General features: G+C 40.6%; 1 protein-coding gene and 1 long non-coding RNA gene across 2 annotated transcripts in view; one reads left to right on the forward strand and one right to left on the reverse strand.

Moving 5' to 3' along the window:
- The window catches only part of LOC148186298 (uncharacterized), a 163,064-nt gene that overhangs the window by 86,515 nt on the left and 49,110 nt on the right, over positions 1-27,439 (reverse strand). Inside the window, exon 2 of the long non-coding RNA XR_015774959.1 lies at positions 476-563. This is a non-coding gene — a long non-coding RNA (uncharacterized LOC148186298). The remainder of the gene's footprint in view (positions 1-475; positions 564-27,439) is intronic.
- kif19 (kinesin family member 19) overlaps positions 1-27,439 on the forward strand; it is a 46,512-nt gene that overhangs the window by 5,768 nt on the left and 13,305 nt on the right. The window contains exons 3-5 of the mRNA XM_042508271.2: positions 24,756-24,866; positions 24,977-25,064; positions 26,110-26,246. Of these exons, the coding sequence (XP_042364205.1) occupies positions 24,756-24,866; positions 24,977-25,064; positions 26,110-26,246 (336 nt within the window). The remainder of the gene's footprint in view (positions 1-24,755; positions 24,867-24,976; positions 25,065-26,109; positions 26,247-27,439) is intronic.

Below are 27,439 nucleotides of genomic sequence, written 5' to 3' on the forward strand. Positions count from 1 at the left end.
TTCTATTAAGGATTTTCCTAAAACACAATGTATAGACTCACTTAGAGGTAATCCCTCTCAATAATCACTTATGGCCCATTAGAAGTGTGTGGCAGTGTGTTTTTCTGCAGAGACTCTGCCCTCTGCCTGTATTTTCTCTTTTTATACTTATTTTCTGTGCTCAGGACATTTGTGGGCGTGTACCCGCAGTGCTCAGGTGAGGTCAGGGCTTTTTAAAAAGGTAGCGACCAGGTGCTAGAATGTAAGCAGCAGGCGTCCAAGAGAAACAGCATAAAAAAATGCACATATAACAAGGCAAAATGGGAAATGAGAGTGAATCTGGGGCTGGCTTTTACTTTCACTGACGAACCTGATAACAGACAGTGACTGGCAAGCCTTTTGCAAAATTTGTAATGTGTAGTTTTTCGCTATCTGACATTCTCCAGACCAAACAAATGTTCATGAAAATAACTGATATGAACGACCTCTGGCTTACCTGGTAGACTGTGTGCGCCCCTGGCAGCGGCTCGGGTTCGATTCCAACGTGCGGCACTTTGCTGAACTCCTGTCACTCTCTGGCTGTCCTATCAGTAAAAAAAAAAGCACAAATTAAAAAAAAAAATAAAAAGAAAATAATATATATTGAAAATATTACAACAGACAAACAGTACTGTATATTTCAAATATCTTTTTTGTTACTATTAGGTAATACTAACAACATTATGTGTGACTCTTTCGCTACCTAAAGTGTTATTTGTATTCCCCTCTACTCAATTTGAGATTGTTTTTAACTTACTGTGCCAGTAAACTGCTTTGAATGGAGCCATTATGAGGACAGGGAAATCTTTGACTGAGCAGACTGTAGATTGGCTATGATGGCCACCAAGGGAGTTTCGCTTTAACATTAAAAGTGACACTCATGAAACAGGTTTGAGGGTCCTCCCCTGGGAAATTTTGAGCATTGAACACTTAGTATCCTGCATTCTGGTTCATTTTTATTAGGACTGTCCCTGACTCAGGGTTATGCCGGTCAAATTAGATTTAGTGGTTCAATACAAGTATTTGACAATATCTGTCTACCATACAAAGTTTAAAAGTCTGAATGGGGCTCCTGTGTGGTGTGACAACAGTCTTCACATCATACAGTAAATGCGCAACAACATTTTTGCCGACATTAGATATCAAACAAAAGCCAGAGACCTCAGCATATGAACTTGCTGCGAGCTGTAAAATTACCATTTCTTCACCTAATGGTGTGCTCTCTCTCTCCCTCTGTGCCTCTGCCTGCATGTCTGTGCTACAAAGACTAGCATGAAAGACAAGAGCACTCACTCCGCAGCAAAATCTGGGAACCAAAATGTCCCCAGAGGTACACTGCAAGGAAAAAAACGACTGCTCGACTTGAAGCAATCTCAGTCGACTGAGGGTGTTCGACTAATCTAATCTAATCTCCGACTTTCAAGGGGCAGCCCTAATTTTTATGCACCAATGTGTGCCTTTTCTGCATCAATTTAAGGAAGTGTCCGCTCTAAAATCTATACCTATGATGGACCGCAGATTTGTGATAGAGCAGCAGAAGGCTAGCCAGATATCATTGTAAAGTAACCAAGATTTTGGATTTGTGTGTGTAGCAATAGAAAAAAAACACTGACTTAGATTGCTATCACACAACAGGGATGTTTCCCCTTTGAGGATCCTGAGCACCACCATTGTGCGCAGTATGTAATGAGGCTGTTACCATGTGACCATATGAAAAAGACACCAGAGCTCCACCAGGACCATGTTTACCAGCAGTCCTCGCTTTTGAAGCCGTCCCTCATGGAGACCATTTAGCCGTACCAACGGCGCGAGTGTGTGATAATAATGAAGGGAGTGCAAATGATAATGAGCACCGTGGCTGAGAACCTGCTGAGGTGTCTTCTTGCACAGTGCCGGCTGATTAAGACGGCAGCGGGTAAACTGGTGGTGGGCAGACGAAGCTAGAAAAGTAACAGCATAGCAACAGCTGACATACTGTCGTGGCTCAGAGGTGTAACAGTGCTGGAGGGAAACATTACTTCATGCATGTTTGTGATTACACTGTAAAATCTCATTAGTTGATTTCACTTGAAATAATCTAGGACATCAACTGCCTTGAAAAATTAAAGCATATATCTGTTTATCTTAATTTATGTTATGTGTATGCTATTTAAGTTTACTAAAAATGTAGTTATTTGCAACTTAAAAGTGACAAGTTTAATTAAATCAATCTTACAAGTTTACGGTGCCATGTATCTGTATTCTGCTGGTTACAATTAGTCATATTTGTATTTTTTTTTAAATGTTAAGAAAACAGAACATGTAGATCTCTTAGCTACAACATTGGCAAAATCCTCTTTTTCTTAAGTTAAGTCAGACTAACTTAGAAAAAACAAGGTAATTTCACCTTTTTCATTTTTTTGTTGCAACAACTTCACAAAATTCAGTAAATACATTTTATGTATGGTATATTAACCTTCCTTTGTTAAGGCAGTCAGTTTTAAAGATTGATTTAAGTCAAATCTACTTTGATTGTACAGTGTAGTAGTTGATGCTGCTGCTGAGGGATTTTACTAGAGAACACTTCCAGAAACAGATAATCCGTGCTGCTCAGACCCGACTTGTTGTCTGTCTTTTCAGAAGTAATTCAATTACACCAAGTCTTAAGGACAACATCAGCACTTGTGTCTGGCATGACATCATTAAAATAGGCTTGGACACAGGGGATTAGAGCACAGCGGCAGGCAGGTAGATACGATGCTGACACAGCCACCACAACAAGGCTTTGTTATTGTCTCCAGCTCAACCGAACCTCAGCTAGAATACACATGTTTTTGTGTCAACTTTGTCTGTTGATTTTGTACCTGAATAGCTCATTTCACTCTGTATTATGTCTGCGGAGAGAATTACAAACTGACAGATGCAGTACGCTCTCTATGAGGTTATATCAGGTCCACTAAGGCACGTTCACTGCGAAGGATTAGCAGAGCTTACAATATACACACTTGTTATTGAGGCAGTGGGATTCTGGGAAGCTGCTGTTTACCTATCTGTCTTTGCAAGAGCTTACCTGCGCGGCCCTGACATCAATGGAGGGGATATAGTGAAGTAGATCACAACAACACAGGAATGTTATGAGATTACTGACCATGCGATGGCTGAATCTGTTTACCTGTCACTGTACCTTGTGCCTAAACCATCACATGAGTCACACGCAAATATTTACACACAAGTAACTTCTATCCGCAAATACACAATACTTTGTAGGGATTCTTTTGTTTGCGAGAGCACACAGACAAGTGCTAGCCATATGGCCTACATGTAGCGCTCAGACAGATTAGCAGGGCGCTGGTGGCTGACTGGGCTGACTGGGGAGGAGTACCCAGATCTGGCTCTCCTGGCAGAAAACTTGAAGCTGACTAAGCCTGCGGAGATGAGCTCATTGGATGGGTTTTAGCTCAGGTTAAGCCTTCTGCCACCTGCTCTCTCTTTAGCTTTAGCGTACTCTTCCCTCAATGACAACCTCCAGTGATCGAGCCGCTGCCTTTCACAGACCACCTGTTGCACTCAATGGGTTATTCTTGTCCTTGAGTGAGTAGTGCACAGGTCAGAGGTGTGGTGAGATGGATTTAAGAATGAGATATTAAATGCCTCAGAGTGAGCTATTTTTGTTCAGTTGAAGTCGTAATGTTATGACATATAAAAGTGGTTTTTATCCCAAACTATAAACAAGCTACAAGAGCAAAGCATGATTTTCGGGAGTTTTATTTTGGAAACTGCTGTAGGAGTTAGTTGAGCTCAAAAGAAGAAAAGTTTTATCTAGAGTTTAAAAAGGTTTCATGTAAGAAGGCCTTCATGTGGGAAATGTGGCTTTTTAATGACACAGGTTGAGGAAATTAAGAAACCAGCTCAACCAGTGTTGTCTGAGACACTATGGACACTGAAAATGACAAAAGAACCACCATGGAGACAAAAAACTGCTTTGAAAAGATTTTGAATAAGGGTTCAATGCTAGTGTTTTTTGCCCGATGTCAAATTTTACTCCAATACAAATTGTTTTATTAGCAGTTTCTCAAATAAAATTTCAAGCAAACTTCTTAATTAGATCGATGGATAAGAGGAGCAGCTGCTACAGAGGCAGTGAATGCAAACTTTAAGACTTAGCACAATAACTGATTTAATTTCACTGTGCCTTCACTTTTTTTTGTATATATCTGAAATAAATGTAAGCTGTTTCCCTTAAATATTCAAACCCACCATTATGATCCTTTAAAACCAGACTTAGCTGACTTATTTCAAAACTGCTGAGTTATCACTCTTGGTCATTACGATTATGTACCAAATGTCGGTTTACACCTCTTCCTAGACTGCTACTCTATTCTTGCGCCATGGCTCTTCAGAACTGACTGCACTCAATTAAGATTTTACTCACAAAATATAAATATCACAAAGCTCTAGGAGTTAGAAAAATGTCACTTTTTGTCCGTCAGTTAAAATTAATAAGATGAATGAAGTTGTTCTTAACAGACCTGAGCAACCTTAGTCGGGACAGTGTCTCCTGTCCTGCATTTAAGTAAAAGACCCTGAGAGGTGATGTCATCCGTCCTTAAGAGGCTAACAGGAAATCTATGTTTATCCCCCCGAGGGATAAAGATGGTCGCTTTACCTCGTGAAAGAGACACCAGAGGGGACAGTTTATATCACTACTGATTTCACTGTACTTAGAAAAGACTGTTGTGACATTGGAGTCTATAGATACACATAGCAGCTTACATTAGATATATTAACTGATAAAATAATACACTGCACTTAATTCCATAAAGCATTTTTTCCCTTGGTACATTTACATAAATCCTAGTTTCCTTATCCCAAAACAATTTGGTCTTAAGGTCTCGCTGTTGGTGATTAAGTCAGTGCAGCAATTGAGTTAGTAAGTGTATTCATGAACTGTTAATCTGAATATCTCATATCCCGTAGGAATGAGTGTTTACACCCTGCGGGATGTGTCTTACTTAGCCCTCAAACTTGTTAAGCATGTCTTCGGCAGGGCTGGCCTGTCAGCAGCACACAGTGGGGGATGCTTTATGGTGAGGCCTCGTCTCCATGGAGACACATAGACAAGGTCAGGGCCATTGTTTGTTTTTGTTTTTTTAATTCCTGTTCTTCTGTAATACAGTCCTCCATATGGAGGAGTAAGGGATAAAGAGCCACTTTCTGTTTGTTTTGTTTTTTATGTTCATAGATGAACTGAATAAAAACAGTCTTTAATCCTCAAGAGATTAGTATAAAATGTTACAAGGAATTTTCCTAAACCCCTGCCCCTCCCCACCCTCCTTTAAAATTTTCTTGTCACATTTACTGATTTCTTGAAATTTGTGGGACATTTCTTGCCAAGTTGGTCTCTTTTCCCCATGTTTTTTTTTTCAAATAATCAAACCAATTTGCCAAGGTTTCAAAGGGTTAAATAGCTTGTGTAAGGTGTCTGCAGCAAAACAAAGGTGAGGTTAATCCAGGTTTCAAAGGGTTAAAGGGGCATTTGTTTGGCTTGACTGTAAGCACGCTTCTCAATACAATTTTGGGTGGACTGTAATTGTAAAAGCAGTGAATACATCACACAAAGTGTCGATGGTGGCATTTCATAGTCATCTCCTCAGAGCGATTATTTAGTTGTCATGTATTCATTTGTACATTTATTTAAAGACCAAACAACCCTGAGACAGGTGGTTCCTTCTGATTCCAAAGAGAGAGAATGGCAGCCAGTGGACAAACAAAAATGTACCATTTTGCCTCTCAGTTACTTTGTAAAGATCAAGTCCTTTAAAACAAAAGGCAGCATTCAGCACGGTCCAAGTACAAGTCTACTTGATTACAGTATGCCATGAATTGGCGCATTTTCAGCCTTTGTGGAGTACAAAGCTCCTCGCATCAAGTGCTCAGTGTAGAGTTTCCGTCACCCTCTACACAGGTCTGTTAGTGAAAGGAGATTCAAATTGCCTGCACCTTAGAGGCGGCACTGTAGTTAGCCTGATTCAGCAAAAACCAGCTCCCCCTGGAGAACAAACGACTGAATGAGAAAGGTGGTGTACTCCAAACAAAATCTAATTTGCTGTTGTCGGATACAAAACAAGCATTACATGTTGTGCAGGAATCGCAGTGTGAAGATTTGTTGGCTAATTCCAGGCAACAGTGCGCCGAAGAGAAGTGAACAATGCCCGTGCCTCTGTCGGGTTGTCCATCCATTTGTATGTAGGGTTGTGTGTCTGTCACATCTGTCTCATGCTCATGAATGCGATATCCCAAGACCACCTTGAGGGAATTTCCTCAAAGTTGGTTGAAGGTCTAAGGACAAGGTCCCTTTGACCTTGACTGTCACATTCTGGTGAGCATCATATCTTAATAATGCCTCGAGGAATTTTTACAAATTTGGCACAAACACCAACTCAACCCCAACGATTCAAGGATGACCTGAGATTAGAATTTGGTGGTTATAGATGAAAGATCAAGGTCACTGTGACCCTGTCTTTTTCACGTTTTGAATGTCATATGTCAAGAAAGCCTTGGGAGAATTTCCTAAAACTTGGCACATACTATGTCCACTTTGACTCAAGAATGAACTGGTTCAAAGGTCGGCTTCACTGTGACATCATAATGTTCTGCAAAAACACTTTTCTGGCCATTATTCAACTCAGGAACAGAAGGGGAGACATTTGGTCAGATACTGAATTGGTGACACTAATCTTGGGTGTCCACCTTGAAACTGTACTGACTGTATAGATCTTCTGTGTTGCCGGTGGAAGGATATGTGTAACTGCAACTGGATTGGCTCGTAGAGGCATACAACTGCGAGGCGGTAATTCTTGTTTATTAGGAGAAAACTTACTGCTGACCTGAGAGTGAGTAACATGCATCAAAAAATACGAGTTGGATAGCATTAAATGACCCAGTTTCCGTGTCCTTTCGTGATGACTGACTAAAATGTTCTCTCCAACAAGTCTATCGCTGTAATAGCCTAGTTAAAAATCTGGGGGAGAACATGAAAAAGGGCACACTTTGTCCATGCACAGGGCTTTTTTACGAGGCAGAGTGTTTGAATAGCTTCACGGCTGGACAACAGAGGGAAAGGAACGACAAATAGCCACAGTTCTCCTTAGCTGTGAAGATTTAACCTCCACACACTGAGACAGAGCCAGGAACGAGACCTGAACCTAAAACGGCAACAGTGGCCCACAAGAATCACAGAACAGTTTATTTTAGGTCAGGCAGGGGAGGTAGTCCTACCTATTTGCAGAGCTAGGTTAATATGTCAACACAAATAGACTGTCTGACCCCGGAAAGTGGATAATCTTCGCTTTCCTCATTTTCTCTGACTCCACTTCTACTTCTGCCTCTGAGGAACTCTCCCTAAGTCCCCTGATCTCTGACCTACCCTCGAGCCTCTTTAACAACGCGGGCTATTGTAGGTTGGTCTGTGCATGTTTGTGTGAGTTCCACCTCTCGATGCTGCTCCTATTCTCGTTGAGAGGGAAGGGCGTGGCGGCTCACCCCTGAAGGAGACTAGACGGTGGAGTGGCCCTGCTGTTAGTTCTCCTGAAGGGCTTTCAGCACTCAAGTAAACACACTTATTGCCCCAGACTAACCCCTCTAGGAGCACAGCGAGGCTTCTGCTGTAAGGACCGGGAGACATCTAGGAATTGCAATGAGTTCATTATGCAATTTGACTAAAAAACACTATTATACAATACAGATGTATATGATAAGGGCATAATGTAGCAGATGTGAACTGCTTGCACCATGCTGTGTCCTTTGGTGTCTTATTGAGTCACTGTGCAGTCCACAAGGGGCTAATGAAAAGGAAGGGAAGATGCAACAGGCTTTTACAATAACCTTGTCAACTAATTATGTTGCAGATTACGCAAGCGTAACATTTTTCCATTTTGGGTGAAATTGTTATATGAGCACATTTTAGTTGTGTGCTCTGTTCTGTAAAATAGAATCAGGAGTACAATGTTCCCATGTGTCCTCTGTGACCGCCTAATTCCTCTTACCCAAGCAGGATGTACAGGCCAGCCGCAGGGCCATCGACGTGCTGCTTTATTGGGCTCCTGGCCAGAAAAACAGCCATAAATTGGTCAGTTGTGACAAAAGATGATAGCTCATGAGTCATGAGTTGATTCTCACAACAAGCAACATGCATGTCAAAGTTGAGCATCCTTTTAAGATCTTTTTAAGACAAACTGATCTGAATGAGAGCAAAAAAAAATTACAAAGAATATGAAATGTGAAAGGAATAAGAAACTGTGTTTTGAGTGGGAAGAGCAACAGGTGGCAAATCAGGACAGAGAGACGAGATGGCACAAAGGAGACAGATTTGAAGCTCACGATTGAAGGATGTTTACAAAGGTCTCCTAAATGTCTTGGGTTTTCAGGAACCGGCGGGAGTAAATCTCTGAGGGTGTTTTCCGTGTCACACCCCAGTCATAACAACATGTTTGTCTTGTAAGGCTAATCCACGAGATTGTCTCCCCAGAAAATGAAATGCTAGAAATGTTTGATCACAGTCCCTAAGCAGGAAGCAGTGTGACACAACCCTACCTTATACACAACGGTGAAAAGCTGAGTCATGTTTGGAACAACAGCCTTATTCTCTCTCTCAAAACTATATTCAGTTCAATGTGCTTTACTGGCATGTAAGCTCCAAGAGCAAAGTTGCCAAAGCACCAAAATACAACCGCAACAATTGACACATGAACAATAATCATCAATCAGTTTAAAAAAAGAAAAGAAAGAAAAAAGACAAAAAAACGCCATGGAGTAGAGGAGCTACTTTGTGTTGTTATGTGTGTGGGTCTTCAAGTCTCACTCTCTCTCTCTATCTCAAACACTTTGACAATGAATCGTTCTGCATTTATCATTTTTCCTACCCAGTTTAGACGAAATTGGCTGCATTCCCATGTCAACCTTTTCTGTGTAAAAAGGGCTGTGGATCTACAGGTCAAAGAACAGCGGAGTCTAAGAACAGATGAAGCTAACAGCGCAGACCAGAGGTTTTCATAACAGTTTGCGATTACAAAAGATCGATGTACAAAGCTGTTTTGTAGCCACTGTTAGTTTTATGATATACGCCAACGAATGTCAGTCAAGCTGTGACTCTGAAACATGACTCACATCACACTCAACAGAGAGAAAACAAAATGTTTTACAATGCTTCAGTATGGTTTGTTTTGCTGTTTGAGCTTACTCACTGCACCATCAGCACACTAAATTATATCAGCACACTCAAAAATCAAGCATATCTGTTATGCCTACTGATATCTCTGAAGGATATTAAATTTCGGCACTCTGCATACTACTTTGCATGTCTATTTCTCATCCAGCCAAACATTTTGTTTTCTGTGTAATAAGCTTTGTTGTCTCACGTGGCTGCTAGGATTTGTGGCTATTCTTTGTTTTGGTTTTTTTTTATTGTAGTACATACAATCTTTTACCTTCAAAAAACAAAATGTGGTGTATTTTCACAACCCTGTGGAAAGTTCGTTTCATGCCGTGACCGCGGAAGACTTGAAGCTACTTGGAAACACTAATGGTTGCTTTTGTGTCTCACACAGACAACATCTCCCTCTTTTTCATGTCTGATGGGAGCAAAATGGACTGAAATGCCTGAAAATAGCACGCTGTTTAGCACCATTTTGCAATTACTGATGTCATTAGGTGTGAACACGGGCGTGAAGTTAACTTGACACTGTACTAAATGGATCCTTGCACAGCAAGCTGCTGCTGCCTTCTGAAAAGATCCCCCAAAGGGCACTACTTACCAAGGCTTCAAAACATGTTGTTTTCTGCCTTTCATCTATTAAAGGCAGATGACAGATTAAAGGCAGAAAAATACTCCATTATTGAGAGATCCGTGTCATTTTGATAGAGAAAATCATTACACTATGTATGGATGTATTATCATTACAATGGAAAAAGATGCTGGGTTGATACATTTACAAAAGTACTCAAACTAGTGTGACACTGGTCAGTCTGTTTTCTGTTAGAATTATGCAAAAATGCCCATCTGGTATGGATGATACATATTCATGTCGACCAAATGTTTATGTTCTCTGATAGACACAAAATTCAAGTTGATTGAACTCAATGAAAAAATGTTCCCCCCAGTTTGCATCTAATATCTGTTTGAGTTCAACTGGAAAGATTAAAGCAGAAAATAAAATCCACTTAGTAAATGGAGAAATTTAGCACAATGTTGAGTCCAGTATGTAGGATTTAGGGGCATCTATTTGCAGAAATGGCATACAGTATTCTTAAATATGTTTTCATAAACACCTAAAACTAAGAATCCATGCGTTTTTGTTAGCTTATGAGCTTAGATGCCACTAAATCAGTCACATCGTTCCTATAATACTTTGAATCCTCAGCAAATGGGTTTGATTTCTTTCAAAATGTGGGAAGAAGGCAATGAGCAGCAAACGAAGAAATGACAAAGAAAATAGCAAGAAATTATGCAAAAGTACAAGAAATTGACCTGAAAATTATTTTAAATAAATAAATAAAATAACGTAAAAGTGAAAAAGAATGTTTAAAAAGAAGACAAAGGACCGAGAAAATTTGCTTAAAAATCCTAATTACACTTAAAAAAAAAATAATAATAATAATAATTGTTATGAATTAATTAATTAATTAATTATTATTATTATTATTATTATTATATATTTTCAAAATTTACTTATCTATTTTATTACCAAGTTGCTCATTGGTTTTCCCCAATGTTTCTTAAAGAAATCATACCTATTGTCTCAGGGTTCAAAGGTTTAAATACTTGAGAAAGGGATCTGAAAGCAGCACAAGGAAAGTGAGGTCACTCCAAGTTTCAAAGTATTAAAATAACAGACAAACGGCTAATAATAAGTTCATTTAAATTGATTTCATCTTTACTTTTGTTCCACAACAACCCAGCTTATGCAACTGTCCTGTGAATCTTGCAGCCTTTTCACTCTATTAATTGTGGGTAGTGCTGCACGATCTGCAAAAAAGAGAGCAATTATTTCTGACAGATATTGAGATTGTGATATGAGTCATGATTTTAGAGGGAATGTTAATTTTTGCTTTTCCTTTTCACTGAAAAAATATATATAAAAAGGATGATGACGTGATTCTCGCTCGGGGTCTGTACCAAACAGACACGCACCCTAACTATATGATATGTAGGCCGAGGCATGTCTGCAGCAACATAATGCTTCATTTATAAAAGTACGTTATGACAACTTTTACTCGTATCAGAGGTTGCAGCTCTTGTGATTTGGATATTGCACTTGGCTATGTTGCAGTTTCAGTATTGTTTTGATTACTTTTGTGCAGCCCTAATTGTGAGTATCATTTATCAGTCGTGGTTTTTGCTCTTTGTTATTGTAATTATCGGTGAAATCAATTGATGTAGTTGGATGTTGTCATTGTTTTGATACTGTAGCTTCACAATAATGAGGTGTGACATAAGCTGGTAATGTTTTTTTTAAAGCCTATTAAAGTTATGTATTTTTATTCATCAGTACAAGTCTGCTCATTTGTGTAAATGTAAAAACTATCATTCAGCTTTTTTTGGGGTCTGTCACCTAGCAACAGTGTCCTTGTGAGTTAAACCACCAGAAAGAGAAGCAAACTGACTTCCATATCAAAACTAAAACCTCACATGTGTCATTTGAGGGCAGCAATTACTCCTGGTTTGGATGTTTGAACAGACAACGCAGCTGCTTGGCCGAAATGTTGAGCTCTCATACTTGTTGGCAGACTGTAATTTCAGCATTATTGTTTTCACTTCACAATGAGTTGTTATGAACACAGATGCGTGGCTAGAGTGACCAGAAGTAGATGAACCCTAAATTCACAATGGCTCACTGAGGGCTGGGCGATGGGGCTTAATATAAAATTTTTATATTGGCTGATAGATAATTATCTACCAAAAACGTCAAATCATTATTTATTTAAAGTTTAACGTCTGATTTTGTTTCCCCCTTACTCTTGTTATTTATTGTCATTAGCCAAACAGCAGAAGATTTCACAAATCTGAGGTAGATTCAAAACAATTCTTATCAAAAAAAATGTAAATAAATAAAATAATAAACAGAAGAAAAAATAACAATTTTGGACAGCAGCGTCCCAAACTCTGTACAGACAATTTAAAACATTTTGGGACTGTTTAAGTGACTATGTCAACAGAATAAATAGACAAAAAAAATCACAACTGTGGTTGGTACTTTCTGCACAAGTTTTACACCCACAGTTTATAATTTCTGCTGTTTTATAAACAAAACAATCACAAGAGACGGATTTGATGACGTTGAAAAGTAGCAATGATAGTGTATCTAACGTGACTAAGCCAGAAATAATGTTTACAGACATGTTTATGTATGATATGTATGAAAGTTTTAACCGTTAGTCACATTATTTCATATCAATACAACACTTTTTTTATATCTCTATCGAGGAAAATTATATTAAAAATATCATCAATATCGTTTTATCACCCAGCCCTAGTCTTACCAGATTTACTTTTTTGAGAGGGATGTTACACATCGTGCTTCATTTTGCGGTATGCATATGGAGCAAGGACACGAGTCTGAGTAAAGGCAGGCCTCCCCAGTTTCCCCTTGACTTGATTTTAATCTGAGATTTCCTTCTTCGACCTCGTTCTTTTATGCCAAAAGTACAGCTTCCTCTTTACTCTTAATTTGTTTCTCTGGCACTCACATGTTCATCCTGTGGCTACACGTTGACCCACAAAGATCACAGAGCTGTAACTTGACACTGTGCAGTGTGTGTGTGTGTGTGTGTGTGTGTGTGTGTGTGTGTGTGTGTGTGTGCGCGCACGTGTGCATGTGTGTGCGTGTGTGTGGTCATCTTGGTAATTGCCGATTGTCCTACTTTGTGTGTTGTGGCCGACCTTGAGCCTCTGGCCTTAAGGCTACCTCTGACCTTTAAGAGCCGGCAGCCTGTGCCAGTCTCTGGCACTGAGCTACCGAGCGTCCCTGCCAGTTGGTGTGCTCTTGGATGTTTGTGGTTTGTAATGGCACCAAGTGGACAAACAATAGCTTTGCTGGTAATCAGCCTAATTACCTCTGCTGAGGAGGCTGTGCTTTTGGGATTGTCTTTTATTAGTGTGCAGATTATCTCAACAGCATGTGTTAGAAATACCAAAAAAATTTGTGCCTCTAAGAAAATTAAGGATTTTGTGATATTTTTGCACTTTTTAAAAATAAGAACATCTGGCACTAATATATTTCACTATTTTATTGAGGTTGACATTAATTGCAGCATTAGGACACCCTGCACCCTCCATATCTTCACACTCAATTGAGATCCCCGGGGTTCAATGAATTGCTTTCATGGATGACAAATTGCCGTATTGTTCCTCTTATCCTTTGTAACCATCTGTGCCTCTGCTATCCAATAACACATCAGTGCGACATGCCCTTAAAACCGAAATGACAAGGGTAATGAGCAAGGGAGAAAGAAGGAAAGGTGGCAGAGAGAAAGACGGAAAAGCAATATCTCTCTTCTTGTTCTTGATCTTTCAAGATCTCTTACGGTGTTGCGTAAGAAGCCGGGAATCTTATTGCAAGCGTGTGTCTGCAGGTGCACATGTGAGCATCTCAGTCTGAATTACAGCGGCCCTCGTCTGACTGTACTGATCTGGCATTCGTTTGCCACAGCCAGACGTCTTATGTAACCACAAAGGAAGAGCCGGCCTCGCTATCAAGCACCCTGTATCAGGTACGCTGCGATCCAACATCAAGAGCCCCTGAAACGGGATATACAGTAGCATTGTTGGGGTGCAGAGAGGGCAGCTCTGAGGTTTTCTATCAGATAACCAGTCGCAATTGTGCACAGTTGGATTTTCCAAAGCTTCGGTTGCGTTTTTGAAAGAGCAGCTTGAAAAGGTTGCCCCGTAAAGGTCACTGCTTTGACCTGATAGCTTTCTTTTTGTGATCTTGATCCTTTATTGTTTGCGGTAATCTTGACACAGCACACAGATGTCATCGCTAAACGATTCTGCCCTTATGTCACTGTGTGACCCAAAGATAAGGGGGGGGTGTGCAGAGAGAGCCCAGCCCAGCTGTCCACACTCAGTGGAGCCAGTTGCACAAGGTTAAAATGATTCAACTATTTCATAAAGGACTTAATACTTTGAGAGAGGGCATTTGTGAAGGAAAAAAAAGGAGTTTTCTCACACTTCCCACTCGCTGCCAAAAGAAAAAAGTGAAAGAAAGAAGAAAGAAAGAGAAAAATGTCTACAAGCATGGAGAAATACATGAAAAACAGTGACAGCTGCAGCAAAATCTCTAATTTTTCCAAAAGCCAGCAAATTTCTTTAATTCTTTGCAATGGAAGTGTCACATATTTACACTATACTACACATGAAAGAAGTGTAACAAGGTGCTAAGTGACAATTCTGCACTTTGGTCGACAAGTTAAAAAATGTTTAACTTTGGATGCAACAAAGTGGCAACTTCTGCTGAAAAATGAAGCCACAGCAGAATGCAAAAAAGTCAGTCAGATCCACCCCTTCCTCCTCCAAAAACACAAAGCTCTCGCCCAAATATGGTCACTTCTTGCTCCAAAAAACTAAAATGGCAACTACCTAAATGCCAAACTCGAGTCCACAAACTAATGGGTGTGGTCAAGGTAGCTATGTCCATTATTTTTACAGTCTATGGGTTAAATGTTGCGCTCTACTAACTCACTTTACCCAGCCATCCAATTATAGTGAAGGTGTGGCGGGACGAATACCCCACCACAAAGACCAACCGTTACATCTTACAAATACAAGTGCTGAACAACAACAAAGAACATGTTATTAGTATATTAGTATATGTTTCTTTGCCCACAAAATTTCAATCTTTGTGTTTGAGGTGGATCATCAGGGATTAATAATCTTACTATTAAAATAATTACATTTAAATGTTCTTGATAAAGGAGTGTATGTTTAAGTACATGGAATATATATATATATATGTACTGAATTGGGCAGCAAGAATTGTAGAATTTCCCCTGGTATTGGTATTGACTACTAAATTTCAGGTATTGTGATAACTTGACTGTCAGTAACAGAGGATCATGCAGATCAAGATCCAACTCTCAATATTTTCTAGGAGTACAATAATACAGCCTTGGTCAAGCCTTGATGATGATTCCAGTTTGACACATTTATTGAAACTGAATTGGAAACACGCTTCCATGGTAACTACAATGTCACATGGAGATGAGGGTTCAGTATGATGGTCTCTCCAGGAAAAAAAGATGCAGAAATGGAAATGCACTTAAGATATACACGCCGATACATGACTGATGCATAAAAGACCTTCTCTTAATCTTTCCAGCACATGCGTGGTCAAACCTACGGGCTCCATAAAAAGGATGTGACCTCATGACCTTTGAAAGCAAAGCACTAAAGACAGTACACACATGTAGGCAATAAAACATGACACCAGTGTGTGCAGGTGGTATCGCTCTGAGTCAGACCCCGTCTGCAACCAATCGTTCATTTGTCACGAGGACTTATACAAGGTCCACCTGCAGTGAAATGTTCCCAACACTTCCTTTAACTTATGCACTGTAAGTTAGTCCTTTTTTTTTTGCATCTTTCTTGCATTAATGGCTGCTGCTTTATAACTGTCCATGTTTTCTGAAGGGTTTTTGGTTATGGTTTGATTTGACTGTCCACACATCATCAACCTCAACAAGATGGGCGCATGGTTTCTCCACCTGAGCACGGGCAGCGCCAAACTGCAGCCTCCTTTTAACAGCGTATAGCAGTGATCTGCATCAGTAACAGGACAACACCTCACATTCACACCATCACACCAGTCCTTTTGAACTGTAAAAGCACACACCTTCTCTGTTTCTCTCGCCAGAGTCCTCTGCTCTGTAAGATCAGCATATAGAAATAGTCACCTAGCTGACACTTCTCAGGATTAAGCCAATTTTCAGTGGATCAAAGAATATTACACTTCCTGATATCTCGCTGGAAACTGAGATAAACCGAGCAGAGAGGTTGTCCAGTTTATTTATCCAACATCTGTACAATGGCTAGCAGGATGCTAGTTCAGCTGGCGCCCATTTCTACTTCATGTTTTCCTCAGTTGTTACTGATGTTTACATTTGTAAAACCTCAACCTGCCTAGCTAGCTAAAAGTTGTTTACAGCCGGGTGAGTTGATGTCCTCATCCCGATGAGTGATTGCAGCTAAAAGCCACCACTGTCCAAAGGCAACCACAGAAACACCACCTAGTCTTGCAAAATAGACATAAGAGCATAAATTTTGTACAAATTCATCAGAGCAGACAGAGAGGTGACTGCAAATGTCTATGCCCACGTCCTACGCATGTTTCTCTTTAAAAAAAAAAAAACATCCTCCATCTGCTATGTTTCCTCTTTTTGGGTTTCTTTTTCTTAATTTTATCAGGCTTTATTCGAGGCAGCTGTACTATCTCCTGAAGTGACAATTTGTGGTTTTGTTAATTACAATTTGTTTAACAAGATATTTCTTTAGTTTCTCTCCAGTTTTACCTGCTGGCAATGAGACCAGATGTGAGCGTGTTTGTGATGATCAGGGGAAATACGGGTATAAGACAGGGAACCATTAATTTAGCTCCTAATCAAACTTTGTGTGTGATAGTGGTCTGAGTGGCAGCCAGTGAACTGTAGGCCCTTTATATGATTGAGATTCTGAATTGCTCTTTTGTCATTTTATTAGTGATCCGAGCCATCATTTAGGTGTAATGAAACCAGTGCCTATAAAAGCCGCTGATGTCTACACGACTGCTGACTTTTGTTGGTCGTCTTGGCAGCGTTCACCACTTGGCACACAATAATGGAGCGAGTCAGGGAGAACCAACCGGGCAGGCTGGCTCATGAAACCGTACCACATCCAGGCTTTGAATTATGGATCGGCGGTGGGAGCTAGTGGTGCTATAATCAGCGAGATGGCCAACCAAGTCAACCCTGCGGCTTTAACGACCAGACCAGCAGGTCCTGTTGATTAGAAAAGCCATCAGCCAAGAAAGGCGCCGGGGCAAGGGTGCTCCATCGCACCCCACTGCTTTTTATAGCATTTAGATAACTCCATCACACTAATTGGTTTCATGTCGCTGCATAAGCAAGCTGTTGTTTTGACTTTGGCTGATCCTTGTGAGGATATGAATATTTTAAGAGCCTTTTTTCTTAGCCACGGTGTGTAAATTCACGCTCTGACCATTTGTTTTGTCAGCTCCCGAGGTCATGTTAAACTGAGTTGCGCCCTGCGTCCAAATGAAATGTGGCTGTAGCTTGTGATGTCCATTGTGACAGGGGACAGCATGATTAAAACTGCAAAAAAATGACACCACGTTTACAGAGGCTGTCGAGCAGGAAATTGCTTTCCTTTTCACCTCATGTGGTTCTTGGGTCGGCCCTCTTGTGTCAAAACTGACGTCTTCTTTAGTGGTGGGGCAATAAATTAGTCAGGAATAAAGGGGTGATTGGTCCCAGAGGAAAGTGCAATAAGACCCAGTTTAGACCCCAGTGGAAAACCTGACCTTGACATCACTCAGCTGGACCATAGTTGAGAGATTTCTTTGTCAACTGATATTCTGATCCTTGAAATATAATTGTTAACAAGCTGAACCAGTGAACCAGTTGCTGACTTTGTGATAGAAGTTCAAGTTCAGAAAGAGGGTCTAAAGGTTACATCAAATTAACCGCCATCATGGACTCTACTCACACTGTTAAACAAATAGATAGATTGGCAAAAAGAGTAATAAATGAGCTCCCAAGTCTTCATATTAGAGTAGTAGCTGAGTGTCCCAGTGATTAATTAACATTGCCATGGTTACAGCTTGCCCACTACTTTGTTCATTAACAGCGACACCAGAAAATTTCTATAAATCTTATCGGGTTCTGTGTGTTTCCTGTATTGTGCCAGTTGTGTTTATAGAGTGGTTGCTGTGCAGCTGTCCACCGATTCACGAACAGCAAATAAGAGCGGATGAATCAAGCAGCTTCTCTGAGGCTGTTTCTGCTGATTCTGACTGCCTCATGACAGGCCCTTTCAAATCATCATAGCAGGATGGGAAGAGTGTCTGCCATTTTCATGTGTACCATTACAAAGAACATTGATCCAAGACATGTTTTTTCCTAAACTTAAACAAGAAGTCCCTTTCTGTCAGAAAGCCCGTAAGTCAAACTTCTCTCAACAGCATTTTTTTTAACTTTAACGTTACTTTAACTTTCATATAAATAGACTTGCTGCAGGTCTTAAACTCAGAGTTAAGGTAATGAAAAACAACGTAAAGAGCAGTGGAGAGAGGTGACTTCTGTGCACAAACTCTGTTGTCTTGGTGAGGTATTAAGGATTGGTGGATTTAACTGCTTCATATTTCTATTGCTAAGTGATTATAGGCCCAGGCTACAGGATGAGCACCAACAAGACTAAAAGAGAGCGCTGTCTTAGCGTGTACTGTACGCGATGTCACCATGACAACAAATTGACAATATTCCCACCACTGGAAGTGGCCATGTCTGTCAGCTCAGCTGCCTGTTCCACCAGACTGATATCTAGAGGCGCCAGATGTGCACTACATACAATACATCCTCAATATAGTCTCTCCATATGAGGTTAACAGAAAGGTGAACGTCCGTATCTGTGACAGTATTCAAAATCATCAGATTTGGATTTCTAAATACCCTTGTATACCATTATACCATGATACTACAATGCCTAAGTGTATTGGTGTGATACACACTTTTGGTTACTTTTATCAAACAAAATCTCATACTAAATACAGAAAACAAGGCCTGCAACTGATGACTATTGTCATTATCCATTAAAATTTGGTCCCGTCCCAAAGTTCCAGAGTTTTCAATATCTTGTTTTGTCTGATAAACAGATTAAATCCAAAAGATATTCATTGTATTGTCATAAAATGGTAAGAAATCAAGAATACATATTCACAGTTGAGAATCTGGAATCTGAATTTATTGCCATTTTTTTGCCTAAAAAAACTGCTCAAAGAATTGAGTGTAAAAGTAGTTGCTGAAGTTTTCTGTGGATTTAAGAATAATGAAAGCGGTTTCACTCAGTATGATAAAAATCAGGTTTTAACATTGTTAAACCATCAAACTTTGCTATCATCAGTGCATAAAGGGAGTCGCTGAATGTTGTTAGTGTAAAAGATACAACAGAGGGCGCCTCGTCTCATGCTAACACCAAGCACACTGTGTGGGAGTGTGCTGACCTCAGCTCTTGTGGTCAGTCATGCCTCCTGCTACCCTGCTTGCACAGACTTGCTTGTTGCAGAGGACATTAGATGCTGCTTTCATAGTTGCTATGTATGTATGAGCACATGTTTCCACGCAACTGAGAGAGAGAGAGAGAGAGAGAGAGAGAGAGAGAGAGAGAGAGAGAGAGAGAGAGAGAGAGGGAGGATGTGCGTGAGATTTAATGGTCTCCATGAGAGTGCCATGTTTCCAAATGCTCCTTAACCTGTTGTGTACACTTGACGCCAACGCTCAACAGCTGAGACTGACCCGTACTTCACCTCAGACTCTTTGTCCATCAGAAGCCTCTTAATTGAACTCAGAGGACAGTCTGCTGTGAAGGGCACATGCGCTGGCAAAATCTAATCTCAAGCAGGTTACCTGTAGTCCGCTATTGGCATCAAAACCCTGAGGCACATGCCCAGAGATCCAGTCTTATGTTGCCACACAGTGTACCGTCACCAGAGCCAGCACATTACAGTCTTATCAGAAGACATATTAGCGGTATAGAAGCTGCCCAAACAGCAGCTGCTGTGTGTGGATGCTGGGTGGAGCTGCGGAAGGTACTGTTACTCAAGACACACAGATGACAGATGGGACTAGAGGTGTTATCAACACCCTTGGCCTTTAATGATTTTCCCAAGAGCACGCACAAAACTGTGCATGGATGAGCACACTATTTGATACCTACTATGCATGCAATTATGCAAGAGCATTGTTGCATGCTCATCAGCTTTCTCAAGGAACACAGTAACACACACACACACACCATGCATATAGTAACAGGTGATGCTCACAGTGAGCCAACTAAAAATTGCATCATCCTCCTTGAACCTTCATCTACATGCATTTTTCACACCCAAACAGTGTGCTTTACACAGAAGCACATTTTTCAAACACTACTGTCACAATTCAGTGTGAATAAGTGAATAATAATAAACTTTTCTGAAAAATGGATGGTTAGATGTCCATTTTTCTCTTTTCATCAATTTTAATTTATATTTAGAAGGAGGCAGAAAGAAGGCAGAAGGTCTACAAAGTGCCCCGAAGCAGTGAAGTCAGCCATGGAGCTCTGTCAGCTTCCCAGTGAGCCAGAGCTATTGCCGCAGCTCCAATAGTTTCAGTCTATCTGATCTGTTTTCTTTTCATTTCCACATATTTGTCAGACAGAGCAAACATACAAACACACTCGCATGCACACATGCAGAAACGCACACATGCACACGTACAAGTGTGGAAAGAAAAAACTTAGCTCTGTGCGTGATGAGAAAAGAGCAGAGAAGCAGAATTACTTGACGACTGCAGCTCGTTCAAAAATTACAGTTTTATTATTAAAGAAAGAGTAAAGAACCGAAAAAGGTACCGCTGGGTACTAGTACCGAATGTGAGCTACCAGGACCTGCACTGGGATTAGTCCAGATGTGAACAGTACACAACCCTAGTGGCAATCCACTTGTAACCCCCATAATATGTACTGCACATCAGAACTAGAATCTGATATAAGCCTATAAAATATAAAACAGCCTTAGTTCTCTCCCTCTTGTGTATTCTCTGTGCGTCTGTTCTCTGTACCATCACACATCTGACAGTGGGCTCTTGCAACACATGCTGGCACTTTACTCTGTCTGGCTGCTACCGTTACAATCTGCCGTGGAGTTGCATTTGAGGAAGACAGTGACTGTTTTTACATGCACAGTAATATTCCTCTGTTATTTAGAATATGACAATAATCTGCGTTTACTACGGTCATGTAAACAGCACATTCTGTTTGGATATTCAGAATCAGGTCATCTTCTGAATCAAGCATTTTCCGATTTAGACATATGGGATATGCTGATATTATTTGGGTTTAAGGAACATTATTTGGACATGTATATAGCAAATTTAGAGTATGTCACAATTGGGTTTTTTTCTGCAGTTTGAGAGCCACATCTTCTTGTCTGTTCATGTGTGAGTTGCCATGAATGTGTTATACACCAACCAACAGTTTTGCAAGGCCAATGTCAAAATGCATGCCCCCGAAAAAGCCCTCATTTCTGGTTGGAAGGAGAAACATGCCTATTTTGAAACATTATGAACACAAATATCACACGAAGGTTGTTGAAGGAGTTAAAAAGGGAGACTATGCTGACATGGTCAAAAGTACGCAGCCAGTGGGAAACTTTGGAAAAGTCCTATTTTGAGACACAAGTGAGTCCAACTTTTCCTTGATTTCATATTTTAACATGATAAATGACATGTTAGGGCTCATTAATGAGGGTATGCACAATTGCATGAAAACAGGAGTATTAGTGGAATATTCATTTTTCATTAAGCCTGGTAAACGGCTTAGTAGGAATATTGTCTTTTTTTACAGAATAAGGGAAAAAACTGGAGTATTTTGTGCATGTAAATAAGTCAGTGGCAAATACGGCTAAAAGACACAAGAAACTCTATGTCCTCTAATGACAAAAGCTCCATGTGGTGCACTGTATGGGATGATGATGACAGGAGTACTGCAAAACCCTATCCTAATGTGGACACTGTTTTCAGTGAATCCACCTTAGTGTGACTGTGGTCATCTGTCACATCCTGCTCAAAAGACTCACCGCTCTGTCTCTTTGCCTTTAAAAAAAAAAAAACAACCAAGAAGTAATTCTTCTGACTATACTCATTCTGGTTGTGGAGGTCATCAGATTGTCTGAGACTAAGTGGCTTAAGTGCCTCTAACCTTAAGTGCCTCTGATACTTAGAGAAGTACTGCCTTGTTCACTATATCTTTCCTGTGAAATGTGATCAGAACTCGTACGTCATTGCTGCTGGACGACATGCACAGAAAAGTTAGAGGAGAAGCAGGAAGTTAAGAGAATGGGGAAAAAGAAGATGAGGAGGGAGGAGTGGAGTTGCGGCATCTGCTGTACATCTCTTCGCCTCACGTGCTGTCCTTGTCTCTCGTGCACTATTTGTCCTCATCTTACCCACATGCCATAGAAGAGCATAAACTATTCCAGGAAAAGCTGCATGAAAAGACATATTTCAAGCCCAGTAAATGAGTAAACTCGAAGGACAGACAAGTGTTGCCTCATCTCTCCCGCCGCTCCATCTTTCCTCTTGCTCCCTATCTCTCCTCTTGAATTTCAATTGAGGGGCTTCAAAGTGAGCGGCTCAGTGGTTGAGGTGGTCATCAAAAAGCCGGGTGATTCAGCGTTTCAGGCCTCAGAGGGCTCTCCAGGCCCGCTGCTGAACAGAGCTGGTCAGCTAAAAAACCTGGCAAACTCCCAGCTGCCCCATTGTCGCATCCGAAATAAACTCAGGGGTTGTTTTCTTTATTCTTATTGACTTTTCTGCCAATTGCATAGCTGGAGCTTCAAATCTACAACTCTGAGAGGGGATTGATTTTCCTCTAGCGATGGACAGCCTGTCAAGCCAATTGCACCTGCTCTGATTCAACTATTTGTCAACAGCATTATGATATTTTGTTTTGACGTCATGCTGTGTTGCTTCTGTTCAGACTTTGTCCCCGAAATCTTCTTTTAGAGAGCTGTGATTTACCGCCTATTGTGGGCTAGGCTTTGTCAAACAGCACAATTGGAACAATTGAGCATCTCAATCTCTGTGTACACATACAGTGTGAATACTGTTCACACTGTCACATGCACAAAACAAACATATTCTTAGCAATCACAACCTGCCGCTGGTCCCTCTCCTCCAGATGCTACAGTATGAAGGTCCTTGACACGTGGGCTGATGGTTGGTCATTATGTTCTGTGAGTATGACAGATGGCTTGAGTGGGTGCCCATTTGCATACATACTATGAAGTGTCCCTGATTTAAATGGAGGCTGTTTTTGTCACAAGGACAGCCTGTCATACATCGCAGCAGATCAGCAGCTTTCATTGACATTTCCATTTTTTTTAATAACATTTCTTTTAATCATTGGTAATTAAATATTGAAAGAGGAAATGCTGACTGTAAATTAGAGAAGCACACAGTTTACTCCAAAGTTTGGTGTCTAAATGCCCTATCTGGGGGGAAAAAAGACAAAAAATGTTGCGAACCACTCCAATAGATAGGAATGGGAATTTTAAAAGATTTTACTGGTACAGTAAACTCTATGTGGCTGCCACTGTGTGAATTTCACCTTTGACCACTACATTCTATTGTTTAGTCCAAGTGGACGTTCATGCCATATTTGCAGAAACTCCCTCAGGGTATTCTGAAGATATTGCGCTCAAGAGAATTTCACAGATGAGATCACAGTGACCTTGACCATTGACCACCAAATCCCATCCAGTTTGACCATGATTAAAACTGCATGTTTGTGTCAAATTCAAAGAAACTCCCTCAAGGTGCTCTTGAGATAAAATGTCGAAGAGAATAAGACAGATGCAAAGTCATTGTGATCCTGACCTTTGACCATCAAAATCTTGGCAGTCCATCATTTTGTCCAGATGAACAGCTGTGCCAAATCTTAAGAAACTCCGTCAAGGTATTCTTAAGATATCATGGTAACAAAAATGACACCAGTGCAATGCAAGGTCACAGTCACCTTGACCTTTTTCCACCAAAAACTAGGCGTTCTTCAGATATCGCATTCACAAGAATGACAAAGATTAGGTCACAGTGACCTTGACCTTTGACTTATGACCACAAAAATCTAATCACTTCAACGTTGCGTGAATGTTTGCGCCAAATTTGAAGGAATTCCCGCAAGGTGTTCTTGAAATATCATGTTCACGAGATTGGGACGGGATGACAACCCATAAACATGCCTTCGGCCACGGCTATCACCAGAGCAGAGGCAAAAAACATGCCGGCATTGATAAAAGGAATCTATAAGCTTGGAGGCTTATGGTTCCAAAGGATTGGACAATTTGGTACCAGTTCTCAGTACCTATCCCGAGCAATACATAAACCTGCTGAAAGCTCACAATTGACTTATAATTTGCTAAGCTGATAGCTACGACTGTCTGATGTCTTTACATTTTATGGTGTTCACCACATGCAACATGTTTCACCAGAAACAGACATCTGTAACCGACAGAGAACCATCTGGATTTTGTATTAGCGAGCCCTGACAGCTGATGCTCCGGCTGTGCGGCGTACCTATGGTACCATTTCCCCTTTGCAGCTATAATTATAGCATAAATTATAATCCAAACAAACATGGAATGATAACAGCAGCTCTCAGTGAAACTATGAATTTCTGTTCTGAGCTGTCCAATCCCAGCGTAATTCAGTCGGTTCAGTTATTTTATGTCAGTAACATAACAACTGTCCTTTTGATCATCTACTTTTGCAGTTTTTTCAAGATGAACCTCTTTCATGGGATTGACAGCAGATTCGCTCATTAGCTCAGCTTTCCGCTGTGATTGACAAGAGACATGTCATCAAGATAATTGGCTGCTCAATACAGGCTTGAAGACTTAACACCCTTTTTTTATTCTCTCATCTCTCTCTCCTGTCTTTGCCCTCCTCTTCATCATTAGATGGTGGTTTTGATGGACCCCATGGAGGACCCGGACGACATCCTGCGTGCCAACCGCTCCAGGGAGAAAACGTACATGTTTGACGTGGCGTTCGACTTTTCAGCCAGTCAGGTCAGTTAAAGTTAAAGTTCGGATAAAACAAAAACTTAATCAAATCTAAACAAATGTGCCACTGCACTAAATATGTACTCGAACCCCTTTTTTCCTCTCTTTCTGTACAGGAGGAGGTGTACCGGGCTACAACTAAAGGGCTGATTGAGGGCCTTATATCAGGCTACAATGCCACCGTCTTTGCCTACGGACCAACAGGTTTGTGTGTGTATGTGTGTGTGTGTGTGTGTGTGTGTGTGTGTGTGTGCTGCACAGAAACCACAAAGTTAACTGAGCACTCTGAATGGATGTGTATCATGCCTCAATGACGTGATAACTTTCTGGTGCATGATCTCTGGTCAGCCTCTCTCTGAGTCAGTTAACCTGCACACTCTCAGGCACAGAATGAGACATATTATTCACCTCTGTTTTGGTTTTTTAATTTTAGTGCCGTTCAGAAAACTCACAGTCACGGTACTTTACTGCCCATATTTGCAGCGGGTAGGAACAGATTGTCAAAGACTAGTTGGTAACTATTGCTCCGTCAAGTTATTCATCTGCCTTCCATCTGTCTGTCCATCTGTCTCTGAGCTTCACAGCTCTTTGTCTCCACTCGTGAGGGAAGTAAACACGGCTGTTAGTGTGTGTGTTTATGTGTTTGCTTGTACCATGTCCAACTGTGTGGTCAGGGCAGCCAAGGACAAATTAAGACAGCACACCTTGAACTGAATACTGAGGACACAGTAAATACTTTTAGCTTTAGCATTTAGCTTTCAGGGGATGGTTTGGTCTGGAATATACTGTCGGATTTACCTTTGGTGTATAATTTTTAAATACTATGGGTGTTTTTGTATGTTTTTAGATAGCAAATACTGATCAGAGCAGCTTTGATAATAATCAAATATGACACAAGCCATTAATAATGTGTCAAAAAATTTAAGATATCTAAAACAAATAAAAAAGTCTAATGAGTAAAAGCAAATCAATACCATCGTAACCATCGTAACCACCGTACCATGAAAAGTATTAGTCAACAAACAATGTCATGTACAGCTTAAAAATCCAAAGCTGTCCCCAAGACAAGACTGAGTCAATATGTGTTTGATTCGAGATGGAAAGTAATTTGGTTGCAGCTGCACCAACAATACTACATGAAAACACAATGTTCCCACAACTCTGGACAAATAATCTAATAATCCCACCTGCAACAGCTCTCAGATTCTGCACAGTGACAATGTTAAAAGTCGTCCCCTTCTGTTTTCAGGTTGTGGAAAGACATACACCATGTTGGGGACAGACAAGGAGCCCGGCATCTATGTTCGAACGCTGAACGACCTGTTCCGTGCCATCGAGGAGACCAGTGACGACATGCTCTACAGTGTCTCCATGTCCTATCTGGAGGTCAGAATTCCTCTCTCCACATCTTATCTCTGGATATATATTCTCATCACGAGCTCACAGACTCATCTCCTTAAAGTTACAGTGATGACACATTTCCTAATTACCCTGAAGTGGGGCTCCAAATGTTTTAGCTAGTCACTTGATTGCTCACTCAAAGTTTAAAGATTTCTTCTCATTCGATTTGTCTTTATCTGTGTCTATTTCTTTCAACATCACAACAAGAACTGTTTTCTTTGCTTGTCATCTGTTCACACTGATAAGATCTGAGGTTGTTAGCTAATGCCAACTGCAGGCAGATACAGCTGGTGTCTTTTTACTTCTCCCTGGCATTTGTTTCACATCTGAAATGAGCTGAGCATCCACAGCCCTGCAGAGAAGCCCAGACGCAGATGAGCATGTTGATTCCACACTGGTATACGGGTGTTTTTAAATGCCTTGTCATTTCTTTTATAGCTTGTCTTGATGCGTTTTTTATGTCGTATGTAAATCAGTTTGAATTGCTTTTTGAATTGTTGTTAAGAGCTGCTGCACATCCACATGCATGGCCTCCCCTTGCCTTGTTAAAACAGTTAAGGCTGTCTGTTTTTTTGTGCTTCTCTCTTCTTCTACAGACGAAAGATCACAAGCTAAAAACACCTCTGCCTCAAACATTTTCTCAATTTGAATTCCTGGCAGATGTAACAGTAGCTTGTTTTGTTTGGTTTGTCTCCATTATATTCTTAGGAATACAAATACAGACGATTTTCTGACTGTTTTCTCTCATACTGACAGTGAAAAGAACCTTTGTGCCGTTGATTAGCTGGGTATCGGCTGCAGTGTTTACATTGTGTTTAGGGGGCATCCTTTTTCACAAATATATGATGAAATGAGGCAGTGTGAGGCGATGCAAAGCTTTTAATCACTCAGACTTTGTCAGCACGACTTCTTTCAGGTCAGCTTAATGTGCCAAGGCCTTTAGATGGAGTTTTTTAGCACAGGGGCATGAATAGAAACTTGATGAAGACTTTACAAGCCGCCAGCAGTAATGATGCTACAAGACTTTAAAGCTGAGGTAAGCAGAAATTTTGAAAAGGCATAAAAAAAGCACAATTTGAAAATACACCACCCTACTGCAGTTCTCCCCTCTCTATCCTACGCCCCTCTCATGAGAGCCACGGGCATATGCACACATTTCACACAGTAACCTAGTGTTT

Source organism: Plectropomus leopardus, chromosome 19 (genome assembly GCF_026936395.1).
Source record: "Plectropomus leopardus strain MGB_pleo_1.0 chromosome 19, ASM2693639v1, whole genome shotgun sequence".
Lineage (NCBI taxonomy): Eukaryota > Metazoa > Chordata > Actinopteri > Perciformes > Serranidae > Plectropomus > Plectropomus leopardus.